Raw genomic sequence first — 19,849 nt, forward strand, 5'->3', positions numbered from 1 at the left:
GACATTTTTAATCCAGCTTCTAAACAAGTTCAATATTCACAGTTGGTTTTTTCCCTTCTACTAAATCTGAATGGCTAATGGTTCTTTTATCTTTGATCATTTCACACTGCGCTACTAATGCTAGATGGTGGGATATGAGGACTCAGCATCGTATATACAGCGTTAAACATTAATGTGGCGCAGAGGAGAATTGTCTTGACATGTGTTAATTATACCTCACAGCTCTGGTATTTTTGCTTTTTTTATTTTTTCTTTGCTGTGAAGGGGGAAAATGATGTCTGTAGTGCCAAAGAGGGAGCAACATACGGCACGTTGCCTTGCTCTGTAAAGCAATGAGCCTATTTCTCAAACAGGACTGAATATCGTCATGTTTTTGCCGCTAAGTTCTGAACCCAGGGCCAGCTTGGCAGCTGCCCAAGCCAAGCTTAGATGAGGCTTTACGGATGCGAGCAAATATGCTGTCAACAACCCTTACAGCTCTAGGCTAGACAAGGCCTTCATGAATGGCATGCTGGGAAAGGATCTACGACACAGATGGAACTCATGTTCGCAAGCTTGGGTGGGGGCGTGGGCTTCCCATTTTTCTCTCTGTCTTCCCTGCTGCACCTCAGCTGCTGTCGTATGCTCCTAATTTAGGCCAGCATGAATTAGAGGGAGATAGCCTTGTATAGACTTAGCTAGGACATTTCAACCCTACACCCAGCTTGCACTGTTTACTGGAAGCAACACTGGGAAAATGGATCGCAATCTGGAGGGCTGCAGTGAGCTTGTCAATTTCAGTCACAAATTAAATATACTACCCATTTGCAGGAATCTGGTGAATCCAAGAGCATTGGTGGTGGTGGTGGGGAATGGAGTAATCTAGGCATGGAATGAAGAAACCAGTATGGCCCAGGACCACAGGACACTGGACTTTAACTCATGGGCTGTACCCTATCTAGGATTTGTTAAAAGCAATATCGTCCAGCCCTGGTAATAAACTTTAAAAAAAAAATATCCCTGATGCAGGTTGGCTCAGGTGGGGGAAGGAATATATGAGTTGGGGGCTTGTAAGCCAATGTCCAATCCTAAGGGAATCCCATCCACCTGATTTCTCTCCCTCAAAAAGTGGGGGAGAAATTGAATGAGTGGAGCTTCTAGATCGGGGGTCCCCAATGTGCCCATGGACACCTTCATTAGTGCCTACGGACACCCCTATTGGTGCCCACCTGGCTTCCTGCTCCTCTTATTTATTTATTTATGTATTTATTTCTAATTAGATTATTTTGTTTTTAACTGGGAGGCTGGCACACTGCAAATTAAAGTACGAGCACTAACGTTATTTCCAAGAAGAAGCTGGGAGTTGATAGGAAAAATCCTGTGAGGCTAGAAAGAGTTGAGGGGAGGTGTTTTCCCTGTGCGTGCTCTCTCTCTATGTGTGTGTTTCTCTGAGCATCATCAGTTTGCCATCTGTGAAATGGGGACTGGAGCAGAAAATTGTTGGTTCAAAAGAGTGAGTTTGTGTTCTGGAATTGAGATCCCACCTCTGCCTTGTTGTAATTAGGTTCTTGGGTAAGTTACTTTTGTTTTAACCTCACCAATTCGTCTTCTGAGAAATGGGTGTTTTGTGACTGGTGACACCCCTATGGCAGCCATTTTATGAGGGTGCCTGTAACACTCTCAAAAATTCCAAATGTGCCCACCCTCCCAAAAAGGTAGGGGACTCCCATTCTAGAGGGTTAGGCATTGGTGTAAATACCTCCGCCTCTTACACTGCTTTCCCCACATGGCTAGGGCAATGGGGATTTTTAAAAAGTATGAACTGGGGCTTAGTGAGAGCAGGTTGGTGCCGGAGGAGAGAATGACGGTCTGGAACTGGTTCTCCAAAATCCTCCAGTCCCTGGTAGAGATGATCAGTGCAGTTACAGAGATCTTTGCATGTGCAGTCCATATCTTAAGAATGTGAGAAGAGCTCTGCTGTATCAGACCAAAGGTCCATTGAGTCCAGCATACTGTTTCCCACAGGGGCTAGCCAGCTTCCTCTGGGAAACCCATACGCAGGACATGAGGCAATAGCCTTCTCCTACTGTTGCTCTACTGGCATGCTGCCTTTGAACCTGAGGGAGATTCATTTAGCCATCATGGCTAGTAGTCAATGACAGACATCTTCCATAAATGGACTACTTCCCTTATAAAACCATCTGAGCTAGCAGCCATAACCACGTCTTCTACAACTTCTACAAATTAGCTATATTGTGAAAAAGGACTTCTTTTTGTCTATCCTCAATCTCCTGCCAATCAGTTTCATGGAACAACTCCAAGACCCAGTATTATGAGACAGGAAGAACCCCCCTCCCGACTAGTTTCCCCACACCATGCATAAATTTATAAACCTCTCTCTTGTTTCCCCCACAGTGCACTGTCCCCCCCCACAACTATAAAGCCCCAAACATGGTGTAGTCTTTCTTCATAGGGAAAGTGCTCCCATTCCTTGATCATCCTGGTAGTCCTTTTCCGCATATTTTCCCATTCTACAATACCCCGGATTGGCTTTTCAGCTTGAGGAGCACACACACGCACACACTGCACCTGTTCGCACGTGCCTTCCCTTGTGTGGTGGGATCGGGGTAGCTGTATTCTTTTCATACATACCTACTGATGCTGGCATTTCTCCCCACTGTAAAACATTTTCCTTCGAGAAGTGTCCATAAATGTCAATGTAGACTCCTTCATCTTCATAGGTGAGTAGAAGTTCCATTCCGCTGGTATTAGGGAGTATGATAATGGCATGTGGGTGAATATTTCCCTGGATCTGGAATAATATTTTATTAAGATTTATATCAGGGCACAGGCTAGAATTTTAGAAACTACAGTCCATCAATCTAGGTGTCTTGGCAGAGCATTAAAACCAACAGACTTGGAGATCTTAGAAGCAAAAAAGATATATCTGTTTGAAAATGGTCTATATACTTTTTTTTTTGCAGGTTCAGTGATCATACAAATGAAAAGAAGTACCCTTTTTATATCAAGACAGCTACAATCTTGAAAGAGGGATTTTTATCTCTCTTTAAATATCAAAGATTGTACAGCACGTCACTATTCAGTGTTTCACTTAGTATTCTGTAAGTCTGATGTTGTGAAAATAAACCAAAGAGCAATTCGGACACAGTAAAACTAGCAACAGCATCAGAAAAATGATTATAATGTATACTTCAAATTAGCGATTATCTTACTCAAAGCATTTACAAACAAAATTACAGAACACTTACTAAGAAAACCATATAAGGTAGTCTAAATAATTAAAGATGATAAAGCAATATTGAAACTATATAAAAATAAAACAGGAGCGACCCAAGTTTTTGTCTTGTTTTGCCAACATAACACATACATTTACTGTTGTTGTTGTTGTTGTTTTTAAAGCTTTGCATTAGAATTTGCTGGAAACTGTGTGGTTTTCACATTATCTAACAAAAAATTCTTTCCTTTGCAAGAATGGAAGTGACCACTTGGATGATGAAACTGATCTAAGGAGGATTTGGAGAGGCGATTTACTTGGCTCCTATGTTTAAAGAAAGCTGTGTGTATTTCATTTACCAGTGTATGAGCTAGGGCAGGCATGATAAAGATAAGAAATAAATACATTAAGGATTTTGAAATGAACACTAGATATATGCATGTAATAAAAATATGACATCCACACTAGCAAATATGCAATAACACTGCAATAACACAAGAAAGCTTTCACAGCTACAAAACTATTTCCATGTTGTTCCACTACTTTACTAATCTGGATGTCATACGTTTCATACACTTAATATATATACAGTGTACTAGTGTTTATTTTATTGTATGCATCATGGTTATTTTGGCTCTTTCCTTCTTTTGTGAATTTTTTTTGGATGGGAGTAGAATACCTGCTCTCCCTTTATGTCTGTTTTTTGCCTCAACAAAATCGATGATGGCTCTATAGAATGCACAGACCAGATGAAGTTTGGTATACCAGAGGGTCAAGCTAGACATGATAAGGGAGATCTGTGGTTGGATTTCCTGGTATCTTTTTCTTTGGCTAAAATCAGTTAGGAGGGATCTGGATTGGGGAGTCTTGGCATGGGAGGGAAAATTCCTTCTCCCCAAGCCATTCTCTGAAGTAATGCCCCCCCCCCCCCGAAGGCACTGTTCACTTTGGGCAAGGCAGGAGGGGGGAGGTGGAGACTCAGGTATCAATATCATACCTGTCTTCCCCCATTTCTGCAGCAAATCGTATTTTGGGGGGTGGGGGAAGGAAGGGACTTAAGCCAGGAATTGTTATAGGATAGGGAATGCTTAATCCCCTCCCTGTAGTACCGTGGTCCTGAACCAAATCTTCCCCCAAGCTGCTTTTATCCATAGAGAAAGGCATGTCTAGTCTGGCTGTAAGTCCTAGTGGTTGTGTGGCCTAGTCCGAGTCATTTTGCGCCCCACCTGGCCTTTTTTGTGGCACCCACCCACCCACCTTGACTCCAATGCATTTGCTGATGACATCCGGCAGCCTGGTGGCAAAAAACACAAATGGTTCTGAAGAGGGCGGCAATACGGCCTTCTGACCGCTGGATGTGCCCCCCCTGCTTTAAATAGACACATTGCTCGAAGGTCGTTCAGAGGTTTATATATGATGCATTTTAAAAATACACACCTCCACACAAAGCAAAACCCAGCAGTGTTTACAAATCTCTTCAGCACACATGTTATTCACATCTCAAGAAGACTCATGGTTCACAGCATAAAATATTCAAACAGCTTTAAGCAATGTAGAATATCTAACTCTCAAACCCCGAGCACCCTTCCCAAGCGAGAGAGAGGATTTGCAATAAGCACACATGAAGCGGGGGCGGTGGGAGGGGGGGCTTTCTCGTAAGAAATCTTGAGATAAAACCCATTCTGCCAACAGCCCCAACTCATCCTCTACAGTGCCAGAAACAAGATTATCCCTGCCATCTCGAATTCAATTATGAGGGATCTCTGCAATTAGCATTTTCGCAGGAACAGAGAACATCAGAATTCCCCTTTTGTTTTCCCGAACTGCAAAGGCACATACATCCCAAAAGACCCCCCTCCAAAAGACATGCGATTCTGTGCCATATTAACGCTACCAGTGAACCACCAGGGAACCACAAAAGCGTTACTTGCCAAACTTATTATACCCAGGTCAACCATGCACTCCAGTGTCTCTGCAGCCACGATCCGTAACACCAGAACAGGTATCCAGAGTCGGAAAGCAATTTTGATGCGCTGTCTTGGTATTATTTGCATGAGCAAGCACAGCGAGGAGAAGAAAGGGTGAGAAAGAAGGTGCTAGGCAGCAAATGTGCCTATATTCAGTCCGTCAGCTTCACAAGACTCCTAGGATGTGCATTCCAAAAAACTTCCTGAAGAGACTTATAGCTAGTCACTTGAATTGGGACCCTTCCAGTGTCAAAGAGCCCTAGCAGTTACAGCCCAGTACAGCGGCAACGCACTTATTTCAGTTCCTGCACTCTCGGGGGTGGGGGGTGGGGAGACATGTATTTTTAGTGCATTCTGTCTCATGGCGGACAAGTGAGCAGAACCAGAGCCACAACTCTCCTAAGGGAGTTCCCATATTGAGGACGTTCAACTGGGAAATATTGCTTCTCCACGTACATAATTAAATTGGGAGTTTGCTGCTCAACACTATCATTTTTTGAGAAGGTGACCTTTTCCCCTTGCAATTTTAATGCTTTATGTTCAGTATGTAGTGCCATTTCTTTTTCCTTTCCTTTGAATCCTTACTCAAATCTCACCTATTCTGCATGGCTTTCTGCTTTCCCCCTCAATCCTCATTCCCAGCTGTAAGCAAGTTTTGGGCAGATGTAATTGTATATCCCTGCATTCACACCTTCCTACCCAAGTGGCTCTCCCTTCCTTACCTCTTGGAGGCAAGGACCTGTCTATTTTGCCTAAGGTACCATGTATGCTCATGGCAATCTACGTATAAATGGAGGGCAGTGTAGCGGTTAGAGTGTTGGACTAAGACCAAGGAGACCCAGGTTCAAATCCCCACCCAGCCATGAAGCTCCCTGGGTGATGTTGGGCCATTCACCACCCTTCAGCCTAAACTACCTCATAGGAACATAGGACTCTGCCTTACATTGAGTCAGACCCTTGGTCCATCTAACCCAGTACTGTTGACACTCACCGGCAGCAATGGCTCTCTAGGTTTCAGGCAGGAATTTTTCCAGCCCCACCTAGAGATGCCAGGGATTGAACCTGGGACCTTCGGCATGCAAAGCAGGTGCTCTGCCACTGAACTATGGGCACATCCTCCACAATTTTATTCTCACAGGGTAGTTGTGAGGATAAATTGTGAGGAATGGGTGGGAACCATGTATTTCATGCTGAGTTCCTTGGAAGAAGGGCAGGATAAAAATGCCATAAAATAAATACAATAATTAAACAACGACACCCGAATTCCAAACATGGAGAGTACCAAAACCAGCTTAGATTTACAAAGTTGTGTATGTAAAGCTGTGTACAACACCACCCAAATTCCGCATATGGAGAGTCCCAAAATCAGCTTAGATTTACAAAGCTGTGTACACCTTGAATGGTGCCACAATTAATAGAGATGCCAAGGGTTAAAATATGCAATTTCTGGCTTCCATAGAAAGGATCTAACAGAAACTTTGCTAACTTTGTTTCCTCATTCCCTTCATCTCAATAAATAAATAATTAATAAAACACACACTGGTAATCTCCTGGGGAGTAGGGGTGGGGGGAGAAATAGAACCACCCGAACATACCTGTGCAAGTAAAAACAGCAAAATATTTCTAAAAACTGGATTCTCACTACAAACATTAACCTCATTTACCAAGATCATGTAGTTCTTTGCTCTGTCTCTGAGACAGGAGTGTCTGATGCAGGCCGGAGCTACACAATATTTAACCAACTCGTCTTTGTAAATGCTCATGCCTGGGTTTGTGACAGAAACATATGCCTGGGAGTGTATGACCAAGGAAAGCAGCAGGAGGGAGGAGGTGCAGGAAGAAAAATCAGGGAGGGAAGGGTTAAACACTCCTCTTCCCAGTCACCGCTTCTCCACAGCAACACCCTCCCTTCCCCAGTGCTGCTTGGCAGAGAAGTAGCAACTGTCAAGAATGAAAAAGGATATGTTGATTTCACAGAGGGCCTCCTGTATGGCTGGTCTCTTGCATCATCTATGAATGTCCTGCTTTGTCTTTCACCTCCATCAGTTGATTGGGACATGATATTTTCAATGCTTGCACCAAGCATGTGGAGTTTTCTCCTGGGAAGACTTGCCTTGCCCCTTTATCAGTTCTTAAGCTTCGGGTAAAGAAAGCTTTACCTGAGGGGATGTTGTTTTTTAACAGCTGGGGGTCCTGTTTGTTTGTTTGTTTATTTGTTTTGAATGGCTTTAATATCTTTTTATGATCTGATGAGATTGTTATTGGTGCGAGTCACTTTGTGGACCCGTATGGATCAAAAGGTGGGGTAGAATCATAGAATCACAGAATAGTAGGGTTGGAAGGGGCCTATAAGACTGTTGAGTCCAACCCCCTGCTCAATGCAGGAACCCAAGTCAAACCATCCCTGACAGATGGCTGTACAGCCTCATCTTGAATGCCTCCAGTGTGGGAGAGCCCACCACCTCCCTAGGGAATTGGTTCCATTGCCGTATTGCTCTAACAGTCAGGAAGTTTTTCCTGATGTTCAGCCGAAATCTGGCTTCCTGTCACTTGAGCCCATTATTACATGTCCTGCACTCTGGGATGATGGAGAAAAGATCCTGGCCTTCCTCTCTGGGACAGCTTTTCAAGTCCTTGAAGAGCGCTATCCTATCTCCCCCCAATCTTCTCCTCTCAAGGCTAAACATGCCCAGTTCTCTCAGTCTCTCCTCATAGGGCTTTGTTTCCAGTCCCCTGATCATCTTTGTTGCCCTCCTCTGAACCCTCTCCAGTTTGTCTGCATCCTTCTTAAAGTGCGGTGCCCAGACCTGGACACAATACTCAAGATGAGGCCTAACCAGTGCTGAGTAGAGGGGAACTAGTACTTCACATGATTTGGAACCTACACTTCTATTAATAAAGCCCAAATATTCTAAATAATGATAATAACAATAATAATAATGGGTAGTTACAGGCTTAGGGTGCAATCCTATGCATGTTTAGAGAGAGAGAAATCCTACAAGTTCCAGCATTCCTCAGCTGGTCATGCTGATGGAGCATGCTGGGAGTTGTAGGGCTTTTCTCTGTCTAAACATGCATAGGATTGCACCCTTAATGGATTAAACTACCTACAGGCTGAAAAATTTATTGAGTTGTCATGATTTTTAAAGCAGCCCCAAGGAGGAAATATTTTTCCATGGTAGCATCTTACATGTGTTGGCAGATACAGGTCATACACAGAGCCAGAATCCACATCAATAGCATGAAATCCAACCAGCGAGCCATAGATTACTTTTAACCTCTGCCCGTTCTCAACCGTCAGGTCAACCAACAGTGGCTTTTCATGAAGCGGGGTGAAGGACTGCAACGAGAAAAACCAGATATTGTTCATCTTGTTCCTTCATGATCTAAGAAGGCTGCTTAGTATTTTCCCTTTCTTTTTACAAATCAGGGCTGGAGTCAGGAATTTGCTTATGAATGCTTATGGCCCAAGTTGTGAGACCTGAGCCAACGTTCCATGCTAGCTCCGATATGCAGGAGCAAGGTCTCCTATTTAATCCTGCATAAGAAAAAGAAAAATGGAAACTTGGGACAAATCTGCACTCTTAACATGTAACAGTTTTATAACACTTTCCTATCATGGCTTTCCTGGAAAAATCCCGGGAGCTGTAATTCGGTAAACTGCTGAACATGCTTTTGTTTGAAGTCCCTAACTTGCTTCACAGAATGACACGTCCTAAAATTCCCTAGAAAGAGGGAGTGACAGTTTAAGGCTGTGGAGTGGGTTAGACCGGTGGTCTCCAAAGTGGGGTGAGCAAGGCGATCCATTGGGGTGTGCGAGCTGCCTGATCACTGGGCAGCCTCCTGCTGTCCCAGTGAGCTGCCGCTGTGTGTAGTGATGGTGGCGGCAGCGGCGGCAGCAGGCTGGGACGGGAGCTGAGAGGGAAGCTCCGTCGCATTTCACTCTCGGCTCCAGTCCTATCCTGCCTCTACTGCGGCCACTGAGAGCTACTGTGCCAGTCTCTGCCAGGCATGGCAGAGGAAGGTGCAGCTGCTTGCTCGGCCCCGGCCCCAGAGCAGCTGCCATCCTGCCGAAGGAGAGCAAATTTGTTCCAAATTTGCTGACCTTTTCTGTGTTGACAAGTGGATGTCAGTGGTATGCTACCTAGCAGATATTTTTGAAAAAATAAACACATGGAGGGAGCAATCCTATGGCTGCTAGACAGCAGCTAGAGAGCCATAAGATGTGTTGTTTTCCAGGAACCAACCTCGGAGACCGCGCAAGAGCAGCACGGAGAAGCCGGAAAGGGGTGTGGCAAGGGGTGTTCCAGGGCAGGGAGGGCGTAGCTGCAGCCTCCTTCCCCACTCCATCCTCCCGTGGCTAGACAGCTGCAATCGGCTGTCTAGCCGAAAAAGCAGGGCAGGAGAAGTGCAGTGGGAACGATCCCCTCCATGCTTCTCCTGCCCTGCTTTGGATAGGCAGTCACCTCCGAGTTCGGAGGCAGCCACCTATCTAGATAGGATTGTGCCTTTAATCTGCCCCTTGAAGGTAAAGGTGATGTTTTAACAATGAGTGAGAAAGTAACTGCTTTTCGAAAGAAACTCGTGCTATGGAGAGAGCATTTTGAAAATGGATGTTTGGAAATGTTTCCATCGGTATGTGATCTTGTTGCATAAAACCATGTAAGTGTGTCACCTAGAAAAACTCTCATATCTGCACACTTTAAAAACATGGAAATGGAATTTTCTAACCTGTTTAAAAATCTTCCAAATGAAGAGTTTCAGTGGGTTTTGAACCCATTTGTTAAAAATATAAAAAAGTAATGCCTTCCAATTAGTTTGCAAGAACAACTGATTGACATCAGGGAAGATGGAAATTTATTAGCTGAATTTCAACAAAAACCTTTGCAGAATTGGTGGATGGGATTGAAAAATGAGTATTATGATTTAGTAAGCACAGCCAACAATGCACTTCTTCCATTTGGATCTACGTATATTTGTGAGGTGTCTTTTGCAGCTATGACAGCTATTAAAACCAAGTATTGAAATAAATGGAACTTGGAACCAGGCCTTCAAATCACCATATCACAAAGCGTTAACCAAGATTTTCAAAAATAATGAAGCATATTCAATCACATTGCTCTCACTAAAAAAATATTATTATTAATATTTTTTTTAATGAGAGCAAAAAGGGGTTTTGTGCTGTTAATAAAATACGTTATTTAAAATATTGTTTATTTCATCTCATACTTTTTTAATTTCTATTTTTGTGTGTGTTTTATCATGTACATAATATATTAGTATATCATTTATAAATAAATATTCGTATACTGCGGGTGCGTGATCAAAAAGGTTTGGGGACCACTGGGTTAGATACTAGTTCTGCAAAATTAAGGGCACAATCCTATGCAAGTTTAGACAGATAAAAAGCTATAGCTCCCAACATGCTCCAGCCAGCTATGTGGGCTGGGGCATGCTGGGAGTTGTGGGCCTTTTTTTCTGTCTAAACTTGCATAGGATTGCACCTTCGGCTGATTAATCAGTGGCCACATTCACATGTCACTTTAAGACAGGAATTCTGGTTTATGAAACCACAATGTGCCTTGCTTTGCTTCTGCTCATGTGAGTGCGCAAACAAACCAGAAAGGGATCGCTTAGTGTTACGTCTGAACCTCAGATCCTAGTTTGTTGCTAACAAAGAAGGCAGGAATTGTGAGCCAGCAAAAAATAAAATAAAAATATAATAACAACCCTGACTTGTTGCTGGCTTGCTATCCTGGTTTATTTGGGAGCAACAGACCAGGATCCCAGGTTCAGACACAATGCTAAGCCCTTTTCTGGTTTGTTTACCTGCTTGCACAAGTGAGAGGAGTAAAAGCATGTGTGCTGCTCATTCATGGTATACCAGGTTAAGCCAGGAATTCTGGTGTATCAATACGCACAAACATGGCCAGTGATATTACTAGATTATCAACCATTTTGATGAATTTAAAAAGCACCCCAGATAAAATAGGCTGCAGGTTTTAATTTAATTTGGTTTTTTTTTTTAATACATTGGAACATAGGAAGCTGTCTTATACCTGTTCAGACTATTTTTGTATCAACCTCACCACTGTCTGCTCCAAATGGCAGTGGCTGTCCAGTTTCTCAGGCAGAGAAGGTACCCAGTCCTTTTAACTGGAGATGCCAGGGACTGAATGTGGAACCTTCTGCATGCAATGTTGGAGCTCTACCACTGAGATGTGGGTCCTTCCCTGGGAGACTGACCAACCTCTGCAAGTGTATGGAATATAAGTGTTTATAAAAAGTGCAGATGGCAAGTGCCATCTTAAAAGAGGCATTTCCTCCTGTGTGGGCCCACAATTGAGATCTATTAAATTGGTGGGTAAAGGAGGCAGGACCTTTTCAGAGGTGGCTCCGTCTCTATGGAACTCCCACATGTGGGATGTGCAGTTAGCTCTCTCATTGGTGAGTTTTAATGGCCCTTAAAGATCTAGCTATTCCAGTCTCCTTCTCATTATGTTGCTGATCGGAAACGTTTTTGGACTGCTGCTCTTCTTGTATCAGATGAGTTTAGTTCCGTGCTTTATTTTGTGTGTAGAAACTTCTTTTAAATTTTAATTGTGAACTGTTTTGTGAGGGCTTGTGGTCCTCAATTGGGGTATATAAATACTTAAAGAAATAATTAATTCAAACAAAGTGGGGGATGCCTCTTCTAAGGTGGTGCCTGCCGTGACACATACACACATCATCTCAAAACAAATGTATGCTTTCTTTTCTTTAGAGCAATTAGTTTTTCTCACATGTACATTTTTGCAGATTTAAACCAATAAGGGAGCAATCCTATTCAGAGAGGTGACTGCCTCAGAACTCGGAGGCGACCACCTATCCAAAGCAGGGCAGGAGAAGCACGGAGGGGATTGTTCCTGCCGCGCTCCTCCTGCCCTGCTTTTTTGGCTAGACAGCTGGCTGCAGCTGTCTAGCCATGGGAGGACGGAGCGGGGAAGGAGGCTGCTGTATGACACTGGCAGTTACGCTCTCTCTGCCCCGGAACTCCCCCAGCCAAGCCCCTTTCCAGCCGCTCCATGCTCCTCTTGTGAGCATAGAGGACGGGGCTGTTCCGTGCTGCCCCAGAGGCAGCACAGAAATGGGGGGAGGTCAGTTCTCCAGGAACTGACTTCGGAGTGTGGGTTCTGAGGTCGGTTCCCGTAAAACAGCATCTCCTATGGCCGTCTAGCTGCTGTCTAGTGGCCATACGATTGCTCCCTCCATTGACTAAATGATTAATCAACGGAGAGGTCTTTAATTGGGTGATAGTGCTAATAGGTAGGCTCTTTGCCATTGGGAGCTCAATTTTCCAATAATTATCTATGTTTTATAATTCTAGGAAGAACAGGGACATGAATAGTACTATGGAAAACAAATAAATCAGAGTATAGTAAAAGGATGCATCTGTACTATTCACTTACCTTAAAGGCCATAAATTTGTGATATGGTTTAGGAGCCCAGGCATAGACCTCAACGGAATTTTTCACAGCAATCACAAGAAATTTGATCCTCTCATATTTCACTGGAAAGTAATAGGATGTTTGTCTTTTAAATTGCTTAGTCATAGAAATTGGAAAGACATTCTAAGGTCGCAATCCTATGCCTGTTTAGAGAGAAAAGAGGCCTGCGACTCCCAGCATTCCCCAGTCAGCATGGTTGGAAAGCTTGAGTTTGGACCGGACTTGGATCTTCTGAACACCCTGGGTGTCAGGGTGGAAACTGAGCTGATAGAACCCCAGAGCAGTTCTGATTCTGAGGAGGATCAGCAATCCGTGGGAGAGGAGCCAGCTCAACCCTCACAGGCACAGCAGCTGGCAGAGATTCCTCCTGCCGGCATTCCTGAGATAGATGGTGATCCTAGCAGTGAGACAGTGCGGGAGGGGGGCTTGCTAGATGTTCAACGCAGACGCAGGGAGCAACGGGTGATGGAGGGCGCGGAAAGGAGGCGTAGTGCCCGTTTGGCGCGCAAGCAACGGCCGCCTCCTGTGGACCCAAGGGAAAGAGGGAGGATCTCTCCCTAGCCCATATGTTCAGGGTCTTCAAGTGACTCTCCTTCAAACGGGGATCAACTGCCTACTCAGTGCATAGGCCACTCTGCTGTTCCTTGCTTAGTCGCTGGTGATTAGCATCCAAAAGAGTCATTAAGTTGTAAAAGGATTAAAGCCTTGAAAAGAATCCTTTCGTCTGTGTCTTGAGTTGGCTATTGGAGTCTACTGAAAGAGGCTGCTAGGGCGCTCCTGACACTGGGTTTGAATCCACAACAGGCTCGAATGAACACTCGGGCCATCCTTCCTAATCCCAGCCATACTCAGTTAGCATTAAGTGGCCTTTTAGGGGAAAGGAGGAGACTCACCCACTTTATAGTGTATGCAGCCTTCAAGATCACCCACCGACACCCATCCTTGGCGCTTCTCCACATCGGGATCATTCCGCAAGATCTTGTTTCGCAACCAGGATAAATAGTAGACCCGTAGCTTATTCTTTTTACCTGGCATTTGTTGGAACAGAAGCAGAAACGAAAGGTTAAAAAACACACACAAAACCTTTCTTCTGTATTTGACTGTGTCACACCACTGACATGGCAGGAAGAGGGAAGCAGTTTTGAGGTGAAGCTTTGTCTCACTTAAATCAGGAGCAAGGAGATGAGCTGCCTTAGATTGGGCTAATATTGTCTACTCTGAGTAGCACTTGCTCTCAAGCAGAAGTCTTTCCCAGACCTGCTTCCCTAAGATAATTTTAAGTGGAGATGCTGGGGACTCAATTAAGGACCTCCTGAGTCAGGGATTGTTAAATCCCCCTCCCACTGAGTAGTGAGGCAACAGAGACTCAGTGTGCATTCCACAAAACCTTTATTCAGTTAATAACACCCCTTCATGCCTTTGGCATTATGCCGGATTAGCTAAACAAAGCAAGGCAGTCGCCTGTCAGCTCCAGTGGATGGTTTCCACTGTGCCCAGGCTTGTACTGGGCTCCTCCTTCAGGGTCCTCCTGACCCAACTTCTGACGGGCAGCCAATCTGGCGGATCGCCTCCCACCTCCTCTCAGCTCCGCCCACTTAACTCTGTGCTGACCTCTGGCGCCTGTCAGTTATGTTGCTCCCTCCTACTCTGACAAAGGGTGAGTTCCCACGGGGAGGGGGATGATGGTCTCTGGGCCTCCTATTTGATAAGCCCCTGGGAAGATCCATCCCTGACTCCTGGAGAGTCTTGGGAAACTTCCTCTCCCGCTCCTTCTCTTGGCTGGACTTCTTCTAGCTCTGCCTCTGTATCTGAATCAGAGTCTGAAACCAAACCAGGGAGTTTGGGCCCAATCCTGACATCCTGTCTGCAAGGCATGTGGTCATGACCTATGGTTCTTGGTGTCATGCCCGACTACAGGATTCCTCCTGAAGGGCATGACACTTGGACCAACTGTGCCCATGTTAGGGACGGGCAAATCTGCCAGTTTCACTTTCTCCCACATTCCCTTTTTTTTTTTTAATCTCAATTTCTTTCCATACCATTTATGATGAAATTGGCAAATTTTAGTACATTCTTATCAAACAATGACTCAAACAAAATTCTCACCCATCTGCATCGGCCAATTTCAACAGGTACAAATATTCCTAGCATGGAGTGGACCATGTAGTATCTGCCTGCCATGTAGTTGCTACAGATGAGAAGCCCATCAAAAAAAAAGAGGTGGCAATCCTACTTCAGTACTACAAACATGGTTGATACACAGGGATCCAAACTTTCAAGAGCTAAGCACTCAAAGCTCTCTGGCTGGATGGATGAATCAGGCAGTGTAGCTTTCTTCTCGACATTCAATTTTTTTAGGGTGCAATCCTATGCATGTTTAGGCAGAAAAAAGTCTTACAACTCCCAGCATACCTCCAGCCAGCCATTGCTGGCTGGAGGTATGCTGGGAATTGTAGGACTTTTTTTCTGTCTAAACATCCATAGGATTGCACCCTTAATCTCAAATTCTTTCCATCCCGTTCATGAAGAAATGTGTGCATCTTGGTAACTTCTTATTAAAAAATGGACCCAAGACAAACCTTATCCATCCCCAGCCCATGTCCTCTTGCACGTACCTGAAATGCAGTTGCACCCCTGTGCTGTAATTGTCTGGAAACCTGATTATTCAAAAGCAGGAATCGCTGTAAACACCCCCTCCCGCCCCGACTGGCTCTGAGTTCAATTAAGCTTTTGCAGTGTGGGCCAAATCCTATGAAAGAAGTCCTCCTTAATGCCACTTACTATCTTCGGGCTGAGAATTCATGTGAAACTGATGATTTGTCCCCCCCTGAATCTATTTGTTGATCTGTTCTTGTTTTTCATGTGGTAGTTCTTCATTCAATCAACACCCTATAGAAATTCCAATCTTGATAAAGCATCATTTCTTCTTTCACGTCCAACAAATTTTATTCATCTTGTTTTGATTTTGTTGGTTTTAAACATGTTTTAGAGGTTGAGAGTGTACTTTTATATTTTTATAGATTTTGCTTTTTGTTATAACCCATTCCTTGTGTGTGTGTGTGTGTGTGTATGGTTCACAACAACAACAACAAATATGGCCACTTCTGTGGCTATATAAGGGGAGAACATTCACATGGGATTATTATATTTAGCCTGTTTGTATGCTGATACTATGTATCTTTCTTGCTCTGTGTTTTTAGTCTGATGTATTTGCAAAAGCCTGATAGGCTACTGAGCAATAAACTATCTCTGTCTCACTTCACATGGGAGAGTTCTGGATCTTATCTAGAATAATCACTGTGACTGAATTAATAGCTGCCTTCCCATCCTACCTGATGAAGAGTTCTGCATAACTTGAAAGTCTGCACATACTTTTACTAATAGTTTGTTGTAGTAAAAGTTATCACTGTACATAATTTTCATCCCTTAGTGGGGAGTCCAGGCTACGCTAGTATCCTTTCTACTTCCTCTTTCCCCGGAGATCTACTCTGACCCACTAACAGTTCCCAAATCCCTAATTATCATAATGGCAATATTATACATATACTTGCCTAATCTGTGCTGAAAGAGGAATCATTTAATAGCCCTTAGCTGCTAGCATCAGCTTCCAGGGCAAGGATGGAGCCCTAATTAAAGAAACAAACTCACCCTGATCGATGCTGTTAGACATCAGAAGCCAGATTGAAGCTGGTTTTAAGGACTGGGTATACTCTGTAAATTTTGCAAACCAGTTTACATATCAAGCAGGCAATGAAACACCCTGCATCATATCTACCCAGCAACTAGTATGTAAGTATAAGAAAGAGCCGATGAGTTTTTACAACGCAATTTACAGTCTAATGTCCTTTGTAATTACTTCCGGTCCTACGTTAGGTCAAATGCTTATAGACACAAAACTAACCTGAGATGGTAATTAGCACGTTGAGTCCTTCAAGCACATCCATCTGCTGAAACCGTCTCCTGGTTATCAGTGAGTAAACCCTTCCTTGTCCACTTCTGTCTAGAAGCCATAATCCATTCTCAGTCCCCACAAGTAAATTCACCCCTGTTAACATGCAAAGACATAATATGGGGGTGTAAATGAACTGAGGCCCTTTGGACCACTTCAACCTACTTCCTGATCAGTGAGTGAACAAATGGATCAGGGTTCTTCTATCAGTTGGGCTTTGTCTTTGATGGCCACTTTAAAGGGGGATTAAATACATTCATGGTGGACAGGTGTACCAACAGCTATCCCCATGACAAGTGGGATATGCAACAAAATGTTGCAGCGCTACTGTTCATTGTCAGCCAGCCAGCCAGCCAGACATGTCCTCTTCCAGAATACTCCATTGCATTCCCCTGAAGAGTCAGCATTCTGTGACCACTGAGCTCACTCAGTCTTCACTAGGCTATTTTGGGGCTTCCCTCTAGCCTGAGGATGCCTCCCCCTTCTGTGTGGATGCTGCAGTTTTGGCTACATATTTACTTGTTACATTCATATCCTGCCTTTCCTCCAAGGAGCCCAAGGCAGCACACATGATCCTCCTCCTCTCCATTTTTATCCTCACAACAGCTGTGTGAGGTGGGTTAGGCTGAGAGTCAGTGACTGGCCCAAAATCACCCAGTGAGGCTTATGGCACAGTGGAGACTAGAACCCTGGTCTCCTGAGTCCAACTCTAACCACACTGGGTCAAGGAACAATACTCGGAGAATTTCACTGTTAGTATATAGGACCTTTGGTCTGATCCAGCAAGTCTCATCTTTCAGTGTTATGTCACACAAGGCTCTGGGGAAGAGGAGGGATGTCCATCACTGGGAAATTTGGTTCTTTTTTTGACTTGACGGAGTGCCACGGCATGTACGACTCGATTTGCGTTCGTGAGACAGGCTGCGGGGTTTTCTCTGAACTCTGGAAACTTTTTTTGCTCATTTTTCCCTCGCAGGCTCTGCAATTTGCTCAAATTTCTGAGCAATTTGGGTAAATGGCAGCCAAATCTGTGCATATTTGGCAGTAATTTGCACAAACTGCTCAGAAATTTGAGCAAATTGCAGAACTTGTAGAAAAAATGCGCAAACTGCCTGGAAAATCCACAGACTGGCTTGACTTGCTGCAGCCTGAGTCGGGTGCTGCAGTGGCAACCAGAATAAAGTTGGGGGGGGCCCTAGGAAAATCCGTCAAACTCTACCCCCAAACAGATTTCTCCAACGTCCCTAAGGAAGTGCCAGTGTGTGAAAACATAAGGTTTAGGCAAGTATTTGTTGAAGAGGGAGGGCCCATTTTGGAGTAACTATCTTGGAGTTTCCATACAGTTGCCACTAAAATTTAACCTCAAGTGATATTGTGACACAAACTTAGTGGCTTGGTCCCACTTGAGAGAAACATCTGAGGAATTCTGGAAGAACTCAGAAGGATTTCAGCAAGACTTGCGAATCTTCTCACGGGGGGAGCCTCTAACCTCCCCAGGCATTACTAAGGGCACAATCCTATGCATATTTAGACAGAAAAAGTCCTACAATTCCCAGCATGCCCCAATCAGTTGAAGGACTTTTTTTCTGTCTAAACATGCATAGGGTTGCACCCTAAGTTGTTTTCCCAATACCCAAGAAGAAATTTGTCTACAAAATAATTGTTCTTGAGCCAGTGGAAGTACTGATGGGTTGCGGATTTGAACTGACATCCAACAGGCAAAGCTTCCATTTGGTTGCCATGTTTGATAAAGTTTTGTATCAGCGTGTTCTGGTGGAAATAACGAGATGGCATAAGGTATCCCACAGCACAGAAAGAAAATGCAGCAAAGTACTATCAATGGCCCGGTAAGAACATTGCGTTCTTCACCTCAGCACACACATCATTACCAGCTTTGCTATGCTGTTCTGTTCTTAATTTAAAATCTTGGCCTCCTCTAAACATACATCAAATGAAACCCAGAGAACTGTAAACTGTAAATCTACATTTCCTGGGATAATTTATTTCCTGTATTTCATTCATTTATTTTGTTTCTCATTTAAGACTCAAGTCAAGGCAGAAGGGTGTAGGTAAAATATTGTATCGGCTCCACGGAGCTTGTCTTTGTGCTGGCTGGTGTCAGGAAGATGGAAAATTGAAGCTGATCGAGAACGAAGGCATCAAGAACGAAGATGGATCCTTAAATGACAGGCAGTGTAGTTCGGCATTTGGTATATTGTACTCAGGTGTAGTACAAGAACCAGTATTACCATTGGCTTGTTTTAGGGCAGGCCCATACCTGGACCCAGAACTAGCTGCAATTTCCTAAGAGGAAGAGGACTCTACCAATGGCCATAATACCTACTGGGACCAAAGAGAACTGATGCACCCTGATGAACATCCCGAGGCTGCCCCACCCAGAAGATGCCCCAACTGGGGAGTCTACAGCATCTGGGGACCCCATATGCCCCAGCTGGACATACAGCCCAGGTCCAGACCTCTACCACTACTCCCAGGAGATGGGGATGTGTTGAGCATTCCCACCACAGAGATGGAGAAGCACTCAAGCTGTTGCCCAGAATAGAAGATGCACAAAGCTTACTGGTAGCCTGAGGCCTCCCTTCTCCAGCTTTACTTGGGAGGAGGAAGCAAGAACTGACACGTGCTCCAAATCAGGCCCCTGCTGATGCACCGGGAAGAGGTAAAACTGCAGGGACAGCTATAAAATGGCTCAGTTGCTGCCTAGCTGTTGCTGGTGCAACATCGTTTGTTCTGCTCTTCGTGCCTGATTGGCTGGACAGCTCTCCTTAGTTGGCTGGACAGCTTCAGCACACACTGACCTGGACTTATGTTACTGGATAGCTTCCCAGCCTCAGCTGTACTACAGAAAACCCGGCCCTAGGGATGAATGGATTTTGTAAAAATCTGCTCTGGCTGTGTTCCGTGGATTGTCAGGTGCCTTTTGTTCTGTCGTCCGCTCGTTAATAGAATCTGTTTTTTTCCCAGTTTCCCGAATTGGCATAAATTCAAACTTGCAAAAATTGAAAATCTCCCCATAATGCACAAATCCCTCCAAATTGCACATGTTCATGCTTTAGCCTATGGGGGAAATGCACATTTTCAGCCAGTGTTCTTTTTATTTTACATATTTTTCTTCAACTAAATTTGTGTAAAATTCCAGAAAGTAAAAAATCCAGACCACAAGTCCATAGAATCCATGCGACTCGGAAAAAGCTGGCCCGCTGATCCATGG

At 44.3% G+C, this 19,849-nt stretch overlaps 1 protein-coding gene across 1 annotated transcript in view; it reads right to left on the minus strand.

The window, feature by feature from the left end:
• NRK (Nik related kinase) overlaps positions 1-19,849 on the minus strand; it is a 138,309-nt gene that overhangs the window by 12,041 nt on the left and 106,419 nt on the right. Inside the window, exons 25-29 of the mRNA XM_084813733.1 lie at positions 16,570-16,713; positions 13,562-13,696; positions 12,630-12,730; positions 8,372-8,521; positions 2,632-2,791 (exon numbers count right to left, since the gene is read on the minus strand). Coding sequence (XP_084669859.1) covers positions 2,632-2,791; positions 8,372-8,521; positions 12,630-12,730; positions 13,562-13,696; positions 16,570-16,713 — 690 coding nt within the window. The remainder of the gene's footprint in view (positions 1-2,631; positions 2,792-8,371; positions 8,522-12,629; positions 12,731-13,561; positions 13,697-16,569; positions 16,714-19,849) is intronic.

This window comes from Heloderma suspectum, chromosome 9 (genome assembly GCF_057233095.1).
Source record: "Heloderma suspectum isolate Gila_16-S chromosome 9, 16-S_ref, whole genome shotgun sequence".
NCBI classification, from domain to species: domain Eukaryota; kingdom Metazoa; phylum Chordata; class Lepidosauria; order Squamata; family Helodermatidae; genus Heloderma; species Heloderma suspectum.